This window comes from Lagenorhynchus albirostris, chromosome 21 (genome assembly GCF_949774975.1).
Source record: "Lagenorhynchus albirostris chromosome 21, mLagAlb1.1, whole genome shotgun sequence".
Lineage (NCBI taxonomy): Eukaryota > Metazoa > Chordata > Mammalia > Artiodactyla > Delphinidae > Lagenorhynchus > Lagenorhynchus albirostris.
In genome coordinates, this window is record NC_083115.1 from 1676555 (window position 1) to 1697551 (window position 20997).

Sequence of the window (20997 nt, forward strand, 5' to 3'; positions counted from 1 at the left end):
CATAAAAATCAGATCAGAAATAAGTGAAAAAGAAATGAAGGAAACAACAGCAAAGATCAATAAAACTAAAGCTAGTTCTTTGAGAAGATAAACAAAATTGATAAACCATTAGCCAGACTCATCAAGAAAAAAACAGAGAAGACTCAAATCAACAGAATTAGACATGAAAAAGAACTAACACTGTAGAAATACAATGGCTCATGAGAGATTACTACAAGCAACTATATGCCAGTGAAATGGACAACCTGCAGGAAATGGACAAATTCTTAAAAAGCAAGACCTTCCGAGGCTGAACCAGGAAGAAATAGAAAATATAAACAGATAAATCACAAGCACTGAAATTGAAACTGTGATTAAAACTCTTCCAACAAACAAAAGCCCAGGGCCAGATGGCTTCACAGGCAAATTCTATCAAACATTTAGAGCAGAGCTAACACCTATCCTTCTCAAACTCTTCCAAAATATAGCAGAGGGAGGAACACTCCCAAACTCATTCTACGAGGCCACCATCACCCTGATACCAAAACCAGACAAAGATATCACAAAAAAAGAAAACTACAGGCCAATATCACTGATGAACATAGATGCAAAAATCCTCAACAAAATACTAGCAAACAGAATCCAACAGCACATGAAAAGGATCATACACCATGATCAAGTGGGGTTTACCCCAGGAATGCAAGGATTCTTCAATATACGCAAATCAGTCAATGTGACACACCATACTAACAAAATGAAGAATAAAAACCATATGATAATCTCAATAAATGCATAAAAAGCTTCTGACAAAATTCAACACCCATTTATGATAAAAACTCTCCAGAATGTAGGCACAGAGGGAACCTACATCAACATAATAAAGGCCATATATGACAAACCCACAGCCAACATTGTTCTCAATGGTGAAAAACTGAAACCATTTCCTCTAAGATCAGAAACAAGACAAGGTGCCCACTCTCACCACTATTATTCAACATAGTTTTGGAAGTTTTAGCCACAGCAATCAGAGAAGAAAAAGAAATAAAAGGAATCCAAATCGGAAAAGAAAAAGTAAAACTGTCACTGTTTGCAGATGTCATGATACTATACAGAGAGAATCCTAAAGATGCCACCAGAAAACTACTAGAGCTACTCAATGGATACAAAATTAATGTACAGAAATCACTTGCATTCCTATATGCTAATGATGAAATATCTGAAAGAGAAATTAAGGAAACACTCCTATTTACCACTGCAAGGAAAAGAATAAAATACCTAGGAATAAACCTACCTAAGAAGATAAAAAACCTGCATGCAGAAAACTATAAGACACTGATGAAAGAAATTAAAGATGATACAAACGGAGGGAGAGATATACCATGTTCTTGGATTGGAAGAATCAACATTGTGAAAATGACTATACTACCCAAAGCAATCTACAGATTCAATGCAATCTCTACCAAACTACCAATTGCATTTTTCACAGAACTAGAAGAAAAAGTTGCACAATTTGTATGGAAACACAAAAGACCCTGAATAACCAAAGCAATCTTGAGAAAGAAAAATGGAGCTGGAGTAATCAGGCTCCCTGACTTCAGGCTATACTACAAAGCTATGGTAATCAAGACAGTGTGGTACTGGCACAGAAACAGAAATATAGATCAGTGGAACAGGACAGAAAGCCCAGAGATAAACCCATGTACATACGGTCACCTTAGCTTTGATAAAGGCAGCAAGGGTGTAAAATGGAGAAAAGACGGCCTCTTCAATAAGTGGTGCTGGGAAAACTGCACAGCTACATGTAAAAGAATGAAATTAGAACACTCCCTAACACCATACACAAAAATAAACTTAAAATGGACTAAAGACCTAAATGTAAGACCAGACACTATAAAACTCTTCGAGGAAAACATAGGAAGAACACTCTACGACATAAATCACAGCAAGATCCTTTCTGACCCACCTCCTAGAGAAATGGAAATAAAAACAAAAGTAAACAAATGGGACCTAATGAAACTTAAAAGCTTTTGCACAGCAAAGGAAACTATAATCAAGATGAAAAGACAACCCTCAGAATGGGAGAAAATATTTGCAGATGAAGCAACTGACAAAGGATTAATCTCCACAATTTACAAGCAGCTCATGCAGCTCAATATCAAAAAAGCAAACAACCCAATCCAAAAATGGGCAGAAGACCTAAATAGACATTTCTCCAAAGCAGATATACAGGTGGCCAACAAACACATGAAAGGATGCTCAACATCACTAACCATTAGAGAAATGCAAATCAAAACTACAATGAGGTATCACTTCACACCAGTCAGAATGGCCATCATCAAAAAATCTACAAAGAATAAATGCTGTAGAGGGTGTGGAGAAAAGGGAACCCTCTTGCACTGTTGGTGGGAATGTAAATTGATACAGCCACTATGGAGAACAGTATGGAGGTTCCTTAAAAAACTAAAAACAGAATTACCATATGACCCAGCAATCCCACTCCTGGGCATATACCCTGAGAACACCATAATTCAAAAAAAGGCATGTACCACAATGTTCATTGCAGCTCTATTTACAATAGCCAGGACATGGAAGCAACCTAAGTGTCCATCGACAGATGAATGGATAAAGAAGATGTGGCACATATATAAAATGTAATATTACTCAGCCATAAAAATAAACGAATTTGAGTTATTTGTAGTGAGGTGGATGGACCTAGAGTCTGTCATACAGAGTGAAGTAAGTCAGAAAGAGAAAAACAAATACCGTATGCTAACACATATATACGGAATCTAAAAAAAAAGGTTCTGAAGAACCTAGGGGCAGGACAGGAATAAAGACGCAGATGTAGAGAATGGACTTGAGGACACGGGGAGGGGGAAAGGGTAAGCTGGGATGAAGTGAGAGAGTGGTATGGACATATATACACTACCAAATATAAAATAGATAGCTAGTGGGAAGCAGCAGCATAGCACAGGGAGATCAGCTCATGCTTTGTGACCACCTAGAGGGGTGGGATTGGGAGGGTTGGAGGGAGACGTAAGACGGAGGAGATATGGGGATATATGTATATATGTATATGTATAGCTGATTCACTTAGTTATAAAGCAGAAACTAACATACCACTGTAAAGCAATTATACTCCAATAAAGATGTTAAAAAAAGAAAACGATAAGGACTCTTTATTTTTAAACATACTGCAATTCTATTACCTCATTAAGAATATTATCAACAGTTCCTCAATATTGTCAAATAGCAAGTTCAATTTTCCTGTCTTTTTTACAGTTTAATTGCTCAAGTCAATATCCAAACATGTTCCATATACCCATTGCTTATATGTTTAATTTCTTTTTTCCCTTATAACTCAACTCCCATTTCTAGTTTATCCAGCACTAATAACATCACCATCACATGAAAAACTTGAAAACAGAACCATCTAAGGAAAGGTAAAAGAAGATATTTAAAAATTAAAATTCAAAAAAGCACTTATTTTCTTGTACATGCTTGTTCCCCAAGTGAAAAGGAGAAAGACACTGTATTCTTATTACTTTTTCAGATTCTTTTCTGGTTCAGACAAATCTGAACTTCCCTGGGCTTCCATGGGCACACTGGAAAGTGATGGGGAAAGGTACAAGACACTCTTGCTTTCCCCACAAGAGCTTTGTGCCCACAGGCTGCAAAGGGAGAATCACATGTAGAAGGAGTTTCAATTCCACAGTGGGGCAAGGTGGGATTCTTCTCTTTGCAAGAGTCTGATATCAGCTATCTACCACTTTAAACATCATGTAATAGATACATTCACATCCAAAGCACCAAATGAAAACACTCTAATAAACTGGAAGACCATTTACATCTTATCACCAAAGTAATGCAACTCCTCTTTACGGATTGCACTCCATCCCTAAAGGGTCAGAGTGATAAACTCCCCAAAGGTGCAGGATTTCCCCAAGCTAGCAGGTTTTTTCTTCCAATTTGGATCCGGCTCACCAATAAAATCTCATGGTCTTTCCTGAGACCGTAACCAGCTGAGCATGTGAAAATTCAATCTTATTCCTTTTAAGAGGAAAGACCTCCCCTTGGCAAGGTGACGTGCCAGGCCTGGGTCTATTTTACTTTCTTTTCCTTCTGCAGTCCGCAAATCCACTCACCAGAATCGTTGTTTACCAGGCAGGAGAAGGAATCCCCTCTCCAAGCTGGCCGACCCTAACCAAGGGAGAGTCCACCTGAGGTCGGAGGTCCCCACCGCAGGAGCTGGGAAGCTGGACCAGAGGCGTGGCCTCTGGGTTCAGAGCCAAGAGGAGGAAGACAGTCAGTGTGGCAGCACCTCCCAAGCCCATCACAGGCCTCTTCCATGCGCTGTGTGGCAGGATGTGAGAGTCTGTCAGGAAATAATGATTGCTCAAGTATTTTCTTCTACATCTTCAGCCACGTGGGAGAATTGAAGGCAGAGAGCCATTCGCACTAGGTTATTATTTCCCTGAAGTCAGGGACCATCTCTTATTTGACACTGAATCCCTAATGCCTAGGACTACACTGGGCACGGTGGACACAGTAAGTTTTCATTTAATCCAGGAATAACGGTCAAAGTACCCTTTCTGAATACAGTTATTCTGTATTCTATTTTCCCCAGTGTGACCCCCCCAACGCCTGCTTACCTCAGCGCGAACCTTAGAAAGGACACCACAATGATGAGCACCAGGCCGACAAGGAATGCGATACTCACGGCTGCAAAAATAAAGAAACGTATCATCACCAAAAGCTGTCGTGTCATCACAGTGAATCAGTAAATGAAAAATGCAAACAATATGAAAAAGAATGTATACATACGTATAACTGAATCACTTTGCTGTATAGTAGAAATTAACACAACATTGTAAATCAACTATACTTCAGTAAAACAAATTTTAAAATTAAAAAAAGAAAAAGGGGGCTTCTCTGGTGGCACAGTGGTTAAGAGTCTGCCTGCCGATGCAGGGGACATGGGTTCGTGCCCCGGTCCGGGAAGATCCCACATGTCGCAGAGTAGCTGGGCCCGTGAGCCATGGCCGCTGAGCCTACACGTCCGGAGCCTGTGCTCCGCAACGGGAGAGGCCGCAACAGTGAGAGGCCCGCATACCGCAAAAAAAAAAAAAGAAAAAGGCAAACAAATAAAAATGGAAACATATGAAGGAAAAGCCTATATCCTTATGTGAAATTTCTTATTAACAATTGAGAACACTCTTCATGAGGGAAGCGCTAATTTTCATCATGAAAAATATCAAACATACACAAAAGTACAGAGAACTGTACAATAAACCCACATATAGCTGTCACCTAGATTCTAGAATATCAAACACTGCCACTCTTGCTTCAAGAGTGGCACCCTTTTTTTTTTTTTCCACCTTAAGTGTTTTAAGCAAATCCCAGACATCAATCTATTTCATTCCCACATCTTCAGGATGTATCTCTATGTACGTCATGCAATTCTTACGTGACCGCCTGAGGAGGACACTGTATCTCTTCTGTAGGACGCTACCGAAGACACACGGCCTCTTCTGGGTCACAAGAAGGCAGCAAGCAAACCAAAGTAACAAAATAACTGGCCAGTCCTCTTCAAAAGTGTCAAGGTCGTGAAAGACCAAGAAAGGCTGATTAGAGGCCATGAGGTTAGATTAGAGGAGGCCTGGGAGACCTGATCACTAAATGCTCTGTGGGACCCTGGACACAAAACGGACACAAGTAGGACAACTGGAGAAATCTGAGAACTCCGCAGCTCAGTTAATAGTGCTGTGTGCATGACATTCCTGGTTTCAATCACTGTACATGGAATCACTGTACTGTGATTATATAGTTTAGGGGCTTAGGGGAAGCTGAGTGAAGGGTATATGGAAACCCTGTTTTGCAACGTTTCTGTGAGTCTAAAACTATTTCAAAATTAAAAGTTTCTTAAGAATGGACCTTTTGCTGTATAAGCACAATGTCATACAAAATTAATAATTCCCTGGCTAACACTGAGTCCATATTCAAATTTTTCTAGTTGCCTCGAAAATGTGTGTTGTAGTCCATGTGTTCAAATCAGGATCCAAGCAAGGCTCGCATCTCGCCTGCATTGTTAACGTGCCTTAAGCTCCATGCATTGGTCCACAGCCACTGACTTGATTTACATGAGGCTGGCTGTCTCCTATCAGGGCATCTCATTCGCGGTCTAGATCTGCCAGGACCCCTCGTCTGGTGTCACTGAACTTGTTCTTCTATCCTCTGTGTGTTCTATAAATGGGAAGTTAGCTGTAAAGCCTTGGCCGAGAAGTCCCACTTCTCCGGCAGGAACGCGTCGCAGGTGCTGTGTCTTTCCCACCACGTCCCATCAGGAGCACCTCCTGCTTCAGACCTTGTGCCCGATGCCTGCATTCAGCTGGTGAAGGCCTGTCCCCTCCCGTGTAAAGTTCCCCTTTCATTGGATGGTTCCATCCACTCATGGCTTTTGCCTAAATCAGTAACTTCAATGCGCATTGCAAAATATTCTGCCACATTATTAGCTGGATTCCTTCTCTAAAGAATTTACCCTCATCACCTAGGACTATTTCGTTACCCTAAGATATAGTCAAAACACGAAAGGCAGGAGAGATGATCCTGCCTTCACCAGGATCATCAGTTAACACCAGGTGTCCTTGTTACCCTCAAAGGCAACCAAAATATTGTTTTTGTTGGGGGCCTTGTGCTTTTTAGCTTCATAGTGAACTCACTGGTTTTTGTATGTGCAACGTGTTTCCGTCAATTACATTCATTATTCTTTTAATGATTAAATCATCCCGCGTTGACTTTTTCACATTGGCTCTAACCAGTGTTCTTCTGACAGTCTTCAACAGCGTCACTGTGTACAGTACTTATTGTTGGAACAGCCCCAGGGATTCCTGATACTATCTACTGGGGGCTTGGAGGGACAGATTTTCTCCAGTGGAGTTATTAGAGAACGAACGATCCCTCCTGAACCCAAGGGGACCTCTGGACAGTCAGAGACACATACAGGAAACACTGTACCCTAAATCCTAAAACGAAGAAAGACACCTGACAGCCAACTGTCTTATTTCTAGTTTCTTTCCACTGCATTAATTTTTTTGGCTTATTTATACTTCATAATACAGTAAATAAAAACTATGAGAATATGTTGATACATCAAATAATTTTTTGTATGTCACATAATTTTCTTAGTCTACACCAATGACACAATAAATATATTATAAATATGCCATAACTGAGACAGACAACCTATAATCCAGGATTTAAATTACCCGAAATGTCGCAAACAGTACTCAAAAAGTAAAACCGTTGAAAATGCAAATTTACCAAGAGGGACTTCCCTGGTGGTCCAGTGGTTGAGACTCTGTGCTCCCAGTGCAGGGGGCCCAGGTTTGATCCCTGGTCAGAGAACTAGATCCCACATGCATGCTGCAACTAAGGAGCCTGCGTGCTACAACTAAGACCTGGAGCAGCCAAATAAATAAATAAATAAATATTTTTAAAAAATAAAAATCAATCAAGAGCATGTACGTACGAAGGTTACTGTCAACTGGCTTCTCATTAACGACCAGGTCACATGCAATTTCATTGACTCCATCGTGGGTGTGCTTTACCAAGAGAGAATAGTTTCCAAATTCCCCAAATTTGTATTCCAGCCTACAAAGATTACGGAAAATGAAGAAACATCATTAGGTTAGGAAATAAGCAGTTGGATGTTGGTAATGTCACCCAGGCAGAGTGACAGGCATTCCTGGGTGCAGATCAGGGAAGACACAGAAAGATATTTTGAGAGAAGAAGCTAAAAATCAAACAGGAAAAAAATAGTAGAGAGAAAGTACAGGTGTCAGTAGGTCACATCATAGCAGGTACGAACCTACAAACTTGCTTCTCCTCCGCAGTGTCATTAAGCTGCAGGATGGATCCGTGCTGGGTGCTCACAGCCACAGCCTCAATGCTGGGCTCCCCGGGTTTCCTGCTCTGGGAGACGTCAACCAGGACCTGGAGCAGGCACTACACGATCCAAGCATAGGCCAGGTGTTAGGGGTTTGACAGTCTGTGGTTGCTGGGTATCCAACTGAAGACCTGAGATAACTTTTCCTTCATGCTTATAGAAAACTTTTACACTTCAATAATTTAGGTAAAATTTGCCTACATAACTAGGTGTTGCTATGGAACTACATAATCTTTGTTCATAGGTACATTCTTCACATAATTAACAAATACAGCATCCCTTTAATCTTGCATTCTATGGTTTTACTTAATATTATTTAACAAATAAACTTCCATGATTCTACCTAATTTGCATATTTATAATTTTTAATGGTTGCATTATATTCCATCAAATACTATCGCTATGAATACTTAGGGTGCTTTCAAAGCTCGTTTTATCTTTTTGTATATAACTTATACAAATTATATTGCTTTGGAAGATATATAATTTAATTATATGATATATAATAATATAAATCTACTTATATTTATAATTTATATAAATTATATTGTTTTAAAAGATCTACACATGATGTTCTTATTCCTTTAAACTCTTTCCCTAAGACAAATTTCCAAAACTGAGATTACTGGATTAAAAAAATAATCATTTTAATGGTTCTTGTTATACGTGGCCAAATAGCACTCACATAAGAAAAATTACAATAGATTTATTTCTCATCAGCCTTACCAGGACTTCATATCATTCTTCCTTTTGTTCAGGTACTAGGTGTTTATGATACCACAGCATTAAGATTACATTTTAAATTAGAAGTAGATTAAATAATTCAATTTTCTTTTGCTCTTTTATGTTCCTTATGGTGTGAACCACCTGGTAGACACTCAATTCCCTCAAACAGAATCTTAGAAATCTGTCCTCGTACACTGCAACATGAAACTTCTAACTCTCTCAAACGCTTCTCCACTCTAGTGCTTTCATCTTATTATGTTGTTGTTTTTAAAGTTTTACAGAGTCACACTACTCTGGTTTGTTATTTCTTCTATGGCTTCATGAGTTTAACAATGTATTCTGCATTTTTTAGTATTTGTTAAATTTGTGGGTTTTGTTTTTTTTTACTTGAATCCACTTGGGGTATTTGATAGATGGTATCCCATAATTCTAAATACCTTTCCCATGGTTTTAGCTGTTAAATTCTTACGTAAATTAGATTCTACTTCTTATACTTCATTTGGCCCGTTGGTCTTCATTTATCTTTTTTGGCTACATTCACGACCGTGCTCTGCGATACTTCTTATCCGGTACAGCAAGTCTCCGTACCATCTGTTCTCCTTTTGGGCCATCCTCTGATTCTCTTGCACACTTTTTCATAGACATTTTGGAATTATTTTTATGCAGCTTCTATAAAGTATCCACAAGCAATTGTGTTGAATGTATAAACTAATTTGGGAAGTATTGCCATTTTTCCTACGTTTAGGTGTCACATCAGCGTGCATTGGCTATTTCTCCATTTAGCCTATAATTTTCCCATTAAAATTTTATCATTGTCCATATATATGACCTCTTATAGATTCCTCAAGATGAAAATATAAGTCATCATAAATCTCTCAATATGCCAACTTATTCTACCTGATAATTTATTTAAGATTTTTACACCCACATTAATTAGAAAGATTGACCTGCATTTTCTGTCATGTCTTGGCTAGATTTTAAGATCAACACCCTGCAGAATGAATCAGATACCAAGACATCATTTTTTTTTATTGTTGTTATATTTAGGGTCAGTTTATATAGATTAAGAATTATTTATTATTTGAAAATGCAGGAGAAAATGACCTATTTTTAGGTAGAGAAATTCATTACAACTCTCCAGATTCTTAATCAGTTGCTGATCTATTTATATCCTCAATTTCTTGAATCAATCTTCATATTATATTTTTTGAAGGAAATCAATCAATTTTTGTACTTTAAATTGATCAGTCTTAACTGTTCATTGGACCATAATTATTTCAATTTCTGTTGAAATATAATTGCTAATTTTATTAATTTCCATTGTTCCCTTAAATGTATCAATAATTTATCAATTGTGTGACTTTTATTTATTTTTTAATTTTTCAAATTTTTATTGGAGTATTGTTGATTTACAATGCTGTGTTATAGTTTCAGGTGTACAGCAAAGTGAATCAGTTACACGTATACATATATCCACTCTTTTTCTTTGTTTAGGTTCTTTTCCCATATAGGCCATTACAGAGTATGTGTGACTTTTATTTTAGAAAACCATCTCTTGGCTCATTCTTATTCCCAGTTTTTTTCTCATTTTGCAGTTTCCATAGTTACTGTTTTTATTGCTTCCTTTTTTCTTGTTTGGATGATGACACTGCTTTCCAAGACCTTGAGATCCTTACTCAGTAGCTTTTCTTTTCCCCTTTTTTTCCTGATTAACATAAAGCAGGATCCAGAAAGGAAAGCGGACACACTCTGAAGCTAGACTGAGGGGTGAGGACCCCAGCGCTGCCACGTGACAGCGGGGGGACCTGGGATAAAGTCACTTTCCCGCTCTTAATCTCAGCATCACCATCTGCAGAATCCAGGTATTTCCTGGATTGCTGTGAGGATTAAATGAGATATAATGTATCTAAAACAGAGCAGGCCCTCAGTAAACAGCAGCGACAACTTGTATTAACATTATCTTTACTGTTAGAAACATTTAGACACAAATTTTCATAAGAATTGCTTTGGCCAGGTCAAAGATTTTTCTATGACATTTACGGCTGTATTCTCTCTCCTATTAGTATTTTTTTGTTATGCAGAGGTAGGAAATTGCAGAAAGTATAATCTCTGCCGTTTGTGTTTAGTCTCGTTTGACAACACATGATTGATGTTTTGTTAAATACATTACAGATATTTTTGAAGTTATTGATTTTTTTCTACTTAATTTAAGGTCCTTTTAGTCCCTCTTGTGATAAGCCTTTTCTTGGTCTTGACCTACCTTTTTAATATTACCAATGTTCTGTGTTCCACTTAACTTTACAGGAGGTGTCATGTACTGCTCCATCATCTTCTAGCTGATACCCACACTGGGGACTTTTAAAATTTGTTTTCTTTCTTAAAAAGCTATTTACACTAAATAGGTCACTATCCATTAAAATTCCTCCTCTGAAGGTGGTACATTGAAGCTCTCAATCTGGAAGTAAAGACTATTTCATTTTACATGGAAGAATAGCCCTGTCCTTAAAAAGCAACAAGGTCTAGCATAGGAGCAACACCTTCAGATAAAATCCTTTATCATCAGAAGGGCCTCAGCGTAAGCGTCCAGTGGCCCTCACCGCCCCGCCCTACCCGCCCCCCCCCACCCCCGCCGTGTCTCACTCCTTCCTTCTCTGGTCCAGCAGGAGGGTTATGCAGTGGGCAGAGGAGCCAAAACACGTCTATCACTTCAGGCTTCACAAGGGATCAAATTGAATGGACTCCAAAAGGGAGTGTGAATATCCTGCTGAGACCCCATCCTAGTGCATCACCCCTCTGCAACTTGAAACCAGTGGTGTGGCTGCCCTGTCACACTCTAGGCCCCTTGATTAATGGCTCTGAGGGTACAGGCTATAAGAGGTGGCAGAAATGAGCAAGTGGCCCGGATCTGGTTTATGCTCTTATTGTGGAATGAAAGAATGCTTGTCACATTAAAAAAAAAAAACAAAAAAAACATGTCTATCAATTTTGCTCATCACAGAAACTGGTTTGAAAAAGATGGGCAGGGAAACGATAAAAAAGGGATGCTGCCCATTGCTAGGCATCCTCCGTGATGGAATTTCTTCTGAGTCTTTGTCTAGCCTGTTTGTTTCCTCACCTGTAAAGCTGAGGCTAACATGTGAAGGACTTCAGGTCTGACAGCACTGGGGCCATATCAAACCAGCCCCAAAGCAAACACAATTGTGAGCAAGCACACAGCACCTACATGATAACAGCGATCGAAATTCCAGTAGATGGTCAGGTTTGTCCCAGGCAGTTCATTATGGATGAGCAGCAAAGCCTGGTCCATCTTCAGCTCCAAGTGCCTTTTTTTCCCTAAGTCTGGTAAGAATTAGGAAAAAAAAAAAAAAAGAAAAAGAAAAACTAGGCACCTGAAAGATGTGTCAGAGACAAAGTGCATCAGAGTGGAAAGTGGCTTCTCAGGAGCACTTCTCAAACGCCTGGGGTCTCTCGTCCCTCATGCCGTGTCCACACGGATGTGCACGTGCACACACGCATCCAGTTCCCTTCCACACACATGCCTCTACTACAAACAAGGATTCAATCAACACCATTCGCATCTTCCAATCACCAAGTACTAAGGTGTGAGGGGCACCAAGTTTAGTTGTTTCCATGCAACTTCTATTTGATAATATAACAACCTCATGAGCTAGGTATTTTCTCCATCCTACGGATGAAGAAATTAAGGCCCACAAAAATTACATAACTGCCCATGGCCACAGAGGTTTTCAGTAAAATCATTGACGTGAACCCAATCTGCGTGATTCCGAAGCTCCAACTTTCCTGGCCCACATCACTCAGCTCTGAGCTGGGATGGGCAGCTCTTAAGACCTGCAGAACCCCAGACTAGGGAGTCAGGACGCACAGAGCAGCAGTGTTCCTGGGGGATCTGCACGCCCTTTACAGTCCGAGAAGCTCTGCCTGATGTCACTTTTGTTTGGAGTTCTGCATCTCCTGGTTTCCATGGCAGACGTGAGGCGGGGAAGGAGAGAGGGTAAGTCTGAAGGGCAGAAAGAGCCACTGCTCCATATTCCCTGGGCTTAGAGCTCACCACTTTACCAGATGCTCTCAGGGTACCATAAGGATGATGCATCTTCTACCTTTCAGTCTGCCAATTTGGTAGGAAAACAGTGAACTATTATTGGCTAAAGTTAAAGCAAAGTGTTTCATCCAGATCAACTAGGCCATTTATATCTGTTATATTATATGAAAGAGAAATCACCATCTAGCTTCTAGGCAAAAGAAAAAAAGGGAAACTTTCTTTAATGTTTTATTTTATACTGGAGTCTAGCTGATTTACAATGTCGTGTTAGTTTCAGATGTAGAGCAAAGTGATTCCATTATACATATACATATATCCATTCTTTATTTTTTTAATTAATTTATTTATTTGGTTGCACCGGGTCTTAGTTGTGGCAGGCGGCCTCCTTAGTTGCAGCTCGCCAGCTCCTTAGTTGCAGCACGTGGGCTCCTCAGTTGCGGCAGGTGGGCTCCTTAGTTGTGGCATGTGAACTCTTACTTGCGGCATGCATGTGGGATCTAGTTCCCTGACCAGGGATCGAACCCAGGCCCCCTGCATTGGGAGCACAGAGTCTCATCCACTGCGCCACCAGGGAAGTCCCCATATATCCATTCTTTCACAGATTCTTTTCCCACGTAGCCTATTACAGAATACTGAGTTCCCTGTGCTACACAGTAGGGCCTTGTTAATTATCTATTATATATACATATATATAGTAGTGCGTATATGTTAATCCCAAACTCCTAATTTATTCCTCCCCACACACATTTCCCCTTTGGTAACCATAAGTTTGTTTTCAAAGTTTGTGAGTCTATTTCTGTTTTGTAAATAAGTTCATTTGTATCATTTATTTTTAGATTCCACATATAAGTGATATCATGATATTTGTCTTTGTCTGACTTACTTCACTTAGTATGATAATCTCTAGCTGCATCCATGTTGCTGCAAATGGCATTATTTCATTCTTTTTTATGGCTGAGTAATACTCCACTGTATATATATACCACATCTTCTTTATCCATTCCTCTGTTGATGGACATTTAGGTTGCTTCCATGTCCTGGCTATTGTAAATAGTGCTGCAATGAACATTGGGGTGCATGTGTCTTTTCAAATTATGTTTTTTTCCAGATATATGCCCAGGAGTGGGATTGCTGGATCATATGGTAGCTCTATTTTTAGTTTTTTAAGGAACCTCCATACTGTTCTCCACAGTGGTTGTAACAATTTACATTCCCACCAACAGTGTAAGGGTTAAGGGAAACTATTTAATAACACAACCAGAAAGGTAATAATCTAGCCTCTTTTATTTTGTAATATGAAAGCTTAATTCAGGGCTCCCCAGTACCTCATCTGGTTAATTCAGAAAATTCTTCACTGCAGCCAGCCTAAATCCGTCATTTTTAGCGTTCATCCTAATTTACCCTTATTTAGCTCTCAGTGAAGACAAAACACAGAGTATATAACTTTTAATAATCTACTGAGGCTTTTATTCCCTTCCAGGCTAAACAAAACTTTATCAATCACTTTTTCTGTTCTTTGGTCGCCCTATGGCGAGCGGCCAGCAGAAGCAGCGTTTGAGACCAGGAGTATAACATGGTGGGTTAAGTGTGTGGACTCCATGTTGGACCAACTTGAATCTGGACCCCACCCTGCCTCAGCATCCTCATCAATAAATTAGGGGTCATAATAGTGTGTGCTTCGGAGGATTGCTGGGGAGGCTAAAATTGATAACACAAGCAAAGTGCTTGACAGAGAACCTCAAACAAAGTAAGTGTTCGACAAATGATGATTATAATGACCTGGGCCACATCCAACCAATGCAGGGGACAAGAGGGGCTTCGTCAGAATCAGGAACATGTGGTTAAATATTTTGAAAAGTTGTTTCTCCTCTTTTCATTTAACCTTATTTCCAATTGTCCCCCATTCCCCTTTTTTCCAATTATAAGAAATGATGCTATATCCTATATAAAAATGGCTCTATAGACATCTGAAAATCAACATGCTCTTCTTTCAACATAGTTCCTTAAGAATGAACTTCCAGGAGTGAAATTTTCAATCAAAAATAGCTTTTTAAGTAGTTTTTGATATGTTTAGCCAAATTCCTCTCCCAATTTAGCTGTGCCGGTTTATAAAGACAACTATGGTGTTCATCGGCTCCCAGGTGACACTGAAAATGACACACTTACTGTGCTCCAGGTCCCAACAGCCTCGTGAAACAGCTGCTGGTGTCTCCAGCCCCCGGATGAGGTATGGGAGGCCTGGAGAGGTCACCCACCAGACTGACTCACCAGTCTGGCCAGCACCTAACCTCTATGCTCCCAGTCTCCTGAGACTAAGCAGATCTGTTCCCTAGCAGCTGGGCCAGTTTAATTTTTTCCCTTGCGTTTTAGCCCGATGTATAGAAAATATACTTTCCTTATTATTTTAGTTCTGAACTGACAATTAGCAAGTTCGAACATGTTTTCCAAATGTTGACTATCAGTACTTTCCTCTCCTGTGAATTGTTGGAATGTTTATTTAACCACTTAGCCCCTGTGATATTAAATCCTTTGTCATACTTGTCATAATGTTTTCAAGTATTTCTCTTTCATTTCCCTTGTTCAGGTTTGAGAGCTTCCATTTGCAAATTTATAGTCACTAGCTGTTGACCTTTTCCTCCGTAATTGTTCTATACAGCATCATCCCTTCAGAGCTGTAGTAACTACTGTTTTTATTCATACTTCTATGAGTCTTCAGTGGTGGGTGGAATATGGTTCTTGTTTCATGCTTAATTTTTCCATGTGAATTTCAGACTTTGAAGGCTCTTAATTGTCATCAATATTATTTTATATAAGGTTGTATGAAGGGTTAATGCTAGCTGAACATCAGAATTACCTGGCAAGCTAAAAAAAACACAAAACCAGACTTCCCTGGTGGTGCAGTGGTTAAGAATCCGCCTGCCAATGCAGGGGACATGGGTTCGAGCCCTGGTCCAGGAAGATACCACATGCCACGGAGCAACTAAGTCCGTGTGCCACAACTGCTGAGCCTGTGCTCTAGAGCCCAGGAGCCACAACTACTGAGCCCACATGCCACAGCTACTGAAGCCCATGTGCCTAGAGCCCATGCTCCACAACAAGAGAAGCCACTGCAATGAGAAGCCCACACATTGCAATGAAGAGTAACCCCCGTTCGCTGCAACTAGAGAAAGCCCGCATGCAGCAACAAAGACCCAACGCAGCCAAAAATAAAATATAAATAAATAAATAAAATAATAACAAATAAATTAATACATAATTTAAAAACAAAACAAAACAAAAAATACCAATGCCCTGGCTCCACCCCAGACCTATTAAATCAGAATCTCTGCCCAACCAGTATGATTTATTTTTTGTATTTTTTAAATTGAGGTATAGCTGATTTACAATATATTAGTTTCAGGTGTACTACATAGTGATTCAAAATTTTTATAGATTATACTCCATTTAAAGTTACTATAAAATATTGGCCATATCCCTCATGCTATACAATATATCCTTGTAGTTTACTTTATACATAGCAGTTTGTATCTCTTAATCCTCTACCCTCGTTCTTGCCCCTCCCCCTTTCCTTTCCCCACTGGTAACCACTAGTTTGTTCTCTATATCTGTGAGTCTATTTCTGTTTTGTTATATTCATTCATTTTATTTTTAGATTCCACATATAAATTACAACATACAGTATTTGCCTTTCTCTGACTTATTTCACTTAGTATAATACCCTCATATCCATGTTGCTGCAAATGGCATTATTTCATTCATTCTTTTTTATGGCTGAGTAATATTCCATTGTATATATGTACCACATCTTTATCCATTCATCTGTTGGTGGACACTTAGGTTGCTTCCATATCTTGGCTATTGTAAACAATGCTGCTATGAACACTGGGTGCACGTATCTTTTTGAATTAATGTTTTCATTTTCTTCAGTTACATACCCAGGAGTGGAATTGCTGGATCATATGGCAGTTCTATTTTTAGTTTTTTGAGGAACCTCCAAACTGTGCTCCATAGTGGCTGCACCAATTTACATTCCCACCAACAGTGTAGGAGGGTTCCCTTTTCTCCACACCCTCATCAACACTTATCCTCCTCAAAACAGCAGCAACAGACACTGTGAGTGTAAGGCCAGGGGATTCTGACATCTTTGTACCTTTTTGCATTATTTGAGGATTTTTTAAAAAAACCAATGAGTCTGTGGGATTAGCAGATGCAAACTATTATATATAGAATGGATAAGCAACAAGGTCCTACTATAGAGCACAGGGAACTATATTCAGTATCCTATGATAAACCACAATGGAAAAGAATATGAAAAAGAATGTATATATATGTATAACTGAATCATTTGGCCATACAGCAGAAATTAACACATTATAAATCAGCTATAGTTCAATACAATAAATTTTTTAAAAACCCAATGAGTGTGTAGTCTGTATCACTCACACACTCACACACACACACACACACACACACAAACACAAAGGACGAAATTCCTAAGCCATCCAATATGACGCCAAAATTGAAACTGATGCTCAGTTTCTAGAAAAAGCTGCCAACAGCTGAACTTACAAATACCAGGGCAGGGACTTCCCTCGTGGTGCAGTGGTTAAGACTCCGTGCTCCCAATGCAGGGGGCCCAAGGTTCGATCCCTGGTCAGGGAACTAGATCCCACATGCATGCTGCAACTAAGAGTTTGCATGCCACAACTAAGGAGCCCGCCTGCCGCAGCTCGCCCTGTGCAACCAAATAAGCAAATAAATATTTAAAAAAATAGAAATACCAGGGCAGCCTCAAGGAGCATTACATACAACAGACAATTCCCTCTTCCTGTCTACAATGTCTTGGTGAGGAAATAAACCAAACAAAGTCACGTTTCAATAGTGCCCAAGTAACTGTACTACTCGCATATTAGGCTTTTACTTCATTTCCAAATACTTAATTTCTGGTTCTAGCTCCCTGCTCGTAAGTGTCTTTGCTGAGCATATCTGAAAAGACATAGTCTACTTAATTTTTTTTTTTCTTTTCAAGTAAACTTGAGTCCACAAATCATATAAAGGTGGAGTTCTTAGTAGGAATCTGTCCCGCCCAAAGTTGGCCTCCAGGTGGCACTAAAAGCCTGGCTGACCTGGCAACACTGCTCTGTGAAGGTTCGGGAGTGGATGGCTTCAGAACGCTACTAGTACGCTCTCCCTCACTACCAGAATCACTGCTTAGAAACTTACCTTTTTCCTACAATAATTATCAGTATTAACTGATGCTAAAGCACAAAAATAGAGCGTTGTACGGGTTCAGTCTCTGACAAGTTGTGACAGGGCAGATTATGTAACCCCTTGGGGTCCGTTGCTCGATTATAAAAGGGAGGGAGTGACGAGACTGAGCTCGGGGGCGGGGGAGACACTGTATTAAACGTAATCAGCTAAGATGCTTTTTCAAAATTGATTTTGTCTTCTCCCTACAACATTTTGATTGAGGAGGAGCGGCAGTTTGAACCACACACGCTGACACCAAAACCCCCGCGTTCTGAAACAAAGGTGATGGGATGAAGGGAGCAGAGGCAAGTGGCCCCCAGCTACCCAGGTGATAAGGAGACCTTCCCCAACACTGACCGAACCGGGTTTGCTGCCCTTGGCTGATCCCAAGGGCTGACCTTCGACCACAGCATCCCCTGGGGAGGGGCTTGGGACTGAGATCTTCTAGAGCCCTGGGTCCTCGTCCAAGGGGTCTAGCGGGAGGCCCAGGAATTTGCCTTTTTTTTTCCACTTCCCTGGCGAGCTCGGAGACCAGGCAAGCTGGGGAAACGCTCGCTGAGCCGAGGTTCACCTCTCCTCTCCTCCCTGCCGGACATGAGCACCGATCTCCCCGAGCCCTCCCAGGCCGCCGACCTCGCCCGGGGCGCCCCTGCAGACCGCAGCCCCGGCGCTCCGCCCGTCACCATGGAAGCGGAACCGCCCAGCGGGCCGGGGAGGCTCGCTCGAGATCCGACCCCGCGCCTCGGCCGCCAGCTCCCGCGCCCGCCGCCTCCCGCGCGCTCCCGCTGCGCCCCCGGTCCGGGCCGCGGTGACCCCGGAGCCCAGCACAGCCGAGCCGGCCTCTCCGTCCCGCCGCGCATGGAGCTGCGCGCTCGGGCCGCGGCTCCGGCGGGTCCCCCGCAACCCCTCCGTGCGGCGGACGGAGCGGGGCGCCGGCCCGGCTCCGATCAGCTTTGCATTAGGGGGCGACAGGTCTCCGGGTCAAAGGCACTCCATGAAGCCCGAGGAGCGCCACTCCCGCCCTCCTGCGTCCTCCCGCGGGTCGGCCTCCGTGCACGAGCCCCGGCCCCGCCACGACAGCGCGGCGGAAACGACACGCGAGTTCCGGGCGCTGCTCCTCCCGAGCTGTCCCGCGCGCCGCCCCGGGGAGGGGACAGTCGCCGCCCCGCGGGCTCGGCCGGAGCGCGCACTCACCTGGCGTCGGGGAGCTGCCGGGGACCAGCAGCGCGGCGCTCAGCACGGACGCGGCCAGCAGCAGCGCGGCCAGCGCCCGGCCCGCGGCCCCCGTCCCGCTCATGCCACCCGCCGCCCCCGCGCCGCCGCCGCTGCCGCCGCCGCCGCCGCCGCGCTCCCGGGACCCGCGCTGCTCGGCCGCACACGTCCGCGAGCCCGTCATCGCCCCGCGCTCGGCCCCGGGGGCGGGGCGGAGGCGGATCTTCCGGGGGAGGGGAGCTCACCGCGCCCGGAGCCGCTGTGCAGGGTTTTGCTTTTTTTTGGGTTTTTTTTTTTTTTTTGTCCTGAGGAGAGACGCGTCGCGTCGGGAAGACAGGGCCCCGCAGGCCCCGAGCCGCCGCTCCGCGGTCCCTCACCACCCGCTGAGGGACATTACGCTGAATCCCTGCGTCCAGCCATTCGCCATACAAACGGTTGTTAGTGTCCTCTGTCCACTGTTCTGAGTCCCAGCCCCCAAGGCGTTTGCTATCCAGAGGGAGAGTTGCGACATAAAAGCCATAAAAGCCACCGTGTGTTACTACCACTTGGAAGAGCTGGTTGCCAGTCCCGGATGAAGTTAAAGGCTCGCAGGCACGATGACCCCGCGGTTACACTCCTAGCTTTGCGCCCGGGGAAACTAACATACGCATGAAGGGCAGATCCAGTCATGCTTGAGGCAGAGTGGTTTGAAACTGCAAGAACCTGTAAATGATCTAAATGTCCATCAGTGGAGAAAATGGATGAATTGTGGTGTAATGCATACAGCAGTAGAAATGATCTAGACTTACCTGTGTCCACACGGATGAATCTCAAAAATAAGGCTGAGAGGGAAATGCAAGTTGCAGAAATATCTTTGTAATATCATACATAAAGTGTAAAGCCAAGCAAAATAGGTATGTTGTTTAGGCTTATATGCATGTGTAATAAAAGTATAAAGATACATATGGAAAGTTAAACACTGAATTTAAGCCGTGGCTGGGAATAGGGAAGAGGCACAATGTTGAGGTCCAGCTTCACGGTGGGCTTCAGCCAGAGAAGTCATTGCTTAGGTAGGGTGATAGATTTATGCGTGCTCTCTATATTATTTTTTATACTTCTCTGTATATTGAATGACTTGATAACTTTGTAAAGCTACAATACAGTGTGATGAGCGCTATGTTCATAGAAGGAAAAGACGCTAAGATAGCATTTGATGGAAGCACCTAAGCTAGTCTGGGAAGCCTCCCAGGAGGACTGACATTTAAACTGAGTCCTGAGGGATGTGAGCCAGGAGAAGGGAGGAAGAGCATTCCTAACAGAAGGAACAGCCTTTGCGAAGGCTCAGAGAAAGCACGTCTCAGTGCAGGAACTGAAAGAGACCCAGTGTGACGGAAGCAGAATTCTGTGAGGGGAAGGAGGAGACAGGAGGTGAGCTCGACAATAGAGTTGAGTTTAGGCTTCTTCTTAAGGACAGTAGCAAGCTGTTGAGTTTTACAGTGGAGATAACTTTCAGGAAAGTCATGGTCATGAACTATCTAATAAAGGTCAGTCACATGGGTTTTCTCAGAGAAAACAAACCTCTGTGCCTGAAGGTCAGGAAGAAGTTCAGTGACTCCTTTTTTCCTCCTTGCCCGGCCCCACCGTTCAAAATCCCAGGAGTTGAGGGACACTGGTGTATAAGGAGTATGACAAGACCATCGCCAACTAGACATCTGCTGTCCAACAGCTTCTCTGGTCCCCACAAAACCAGAATGGGCCACAGGGCCCCTTGGGTGGATGTGCCCTTCTCTGCTTCCTCTTCGAGGATGGCTCTTTCAGCTCTGTCACAAACCTCCGTGCCCAGAAG

General features: G+C 42.2%; 1 protein-coding gene across 3 annotated transcripts in view; it reads right to left on the reverse strand.

Annotated features, from left to right (window-relative positions):
- Positions 1–19279, reverse strand: part of HGSNAT (heparan-alpha-glucosaminide N-acetyltransferase) — a 45780-nt gene extending 26501 nt beyond the window's left edge. The window contains exons 1-5 of one of the 3 annotated variants that reach the window (XM_060136344.1): positions 19155–19279; positions 11874–11989; positions 7847–7983; positions 7508–7629; positions 4632–4701 (exon numbers count right to left, since the gene is read on the reverse strand). In XM_060136344.1, the coding sequence (XP_059992327.1) occupies positions 4632–4701; positions 7508–7629; positions 7847–7983; positions 11874–11989; positions 19155–19257 (548 nt within the window). In that variant the 5' untranslated portion in view covers positions 19258–19279. Of the gene's footprint in view, positions 1–4124; positions 4171–4631; positions 4702–7507; positions 7630–7846; positions 7984–11873; positions 11990–12413; positions 12816–19154 lie in introns of those variants that run through there. The other 2 variants (XM_060136345.1, XM_060136346.1) reach the window with 2 other exon arrangements.
- Between the last annotated feature and the right edge of the window lie 1718 nt (positions 19280–20997).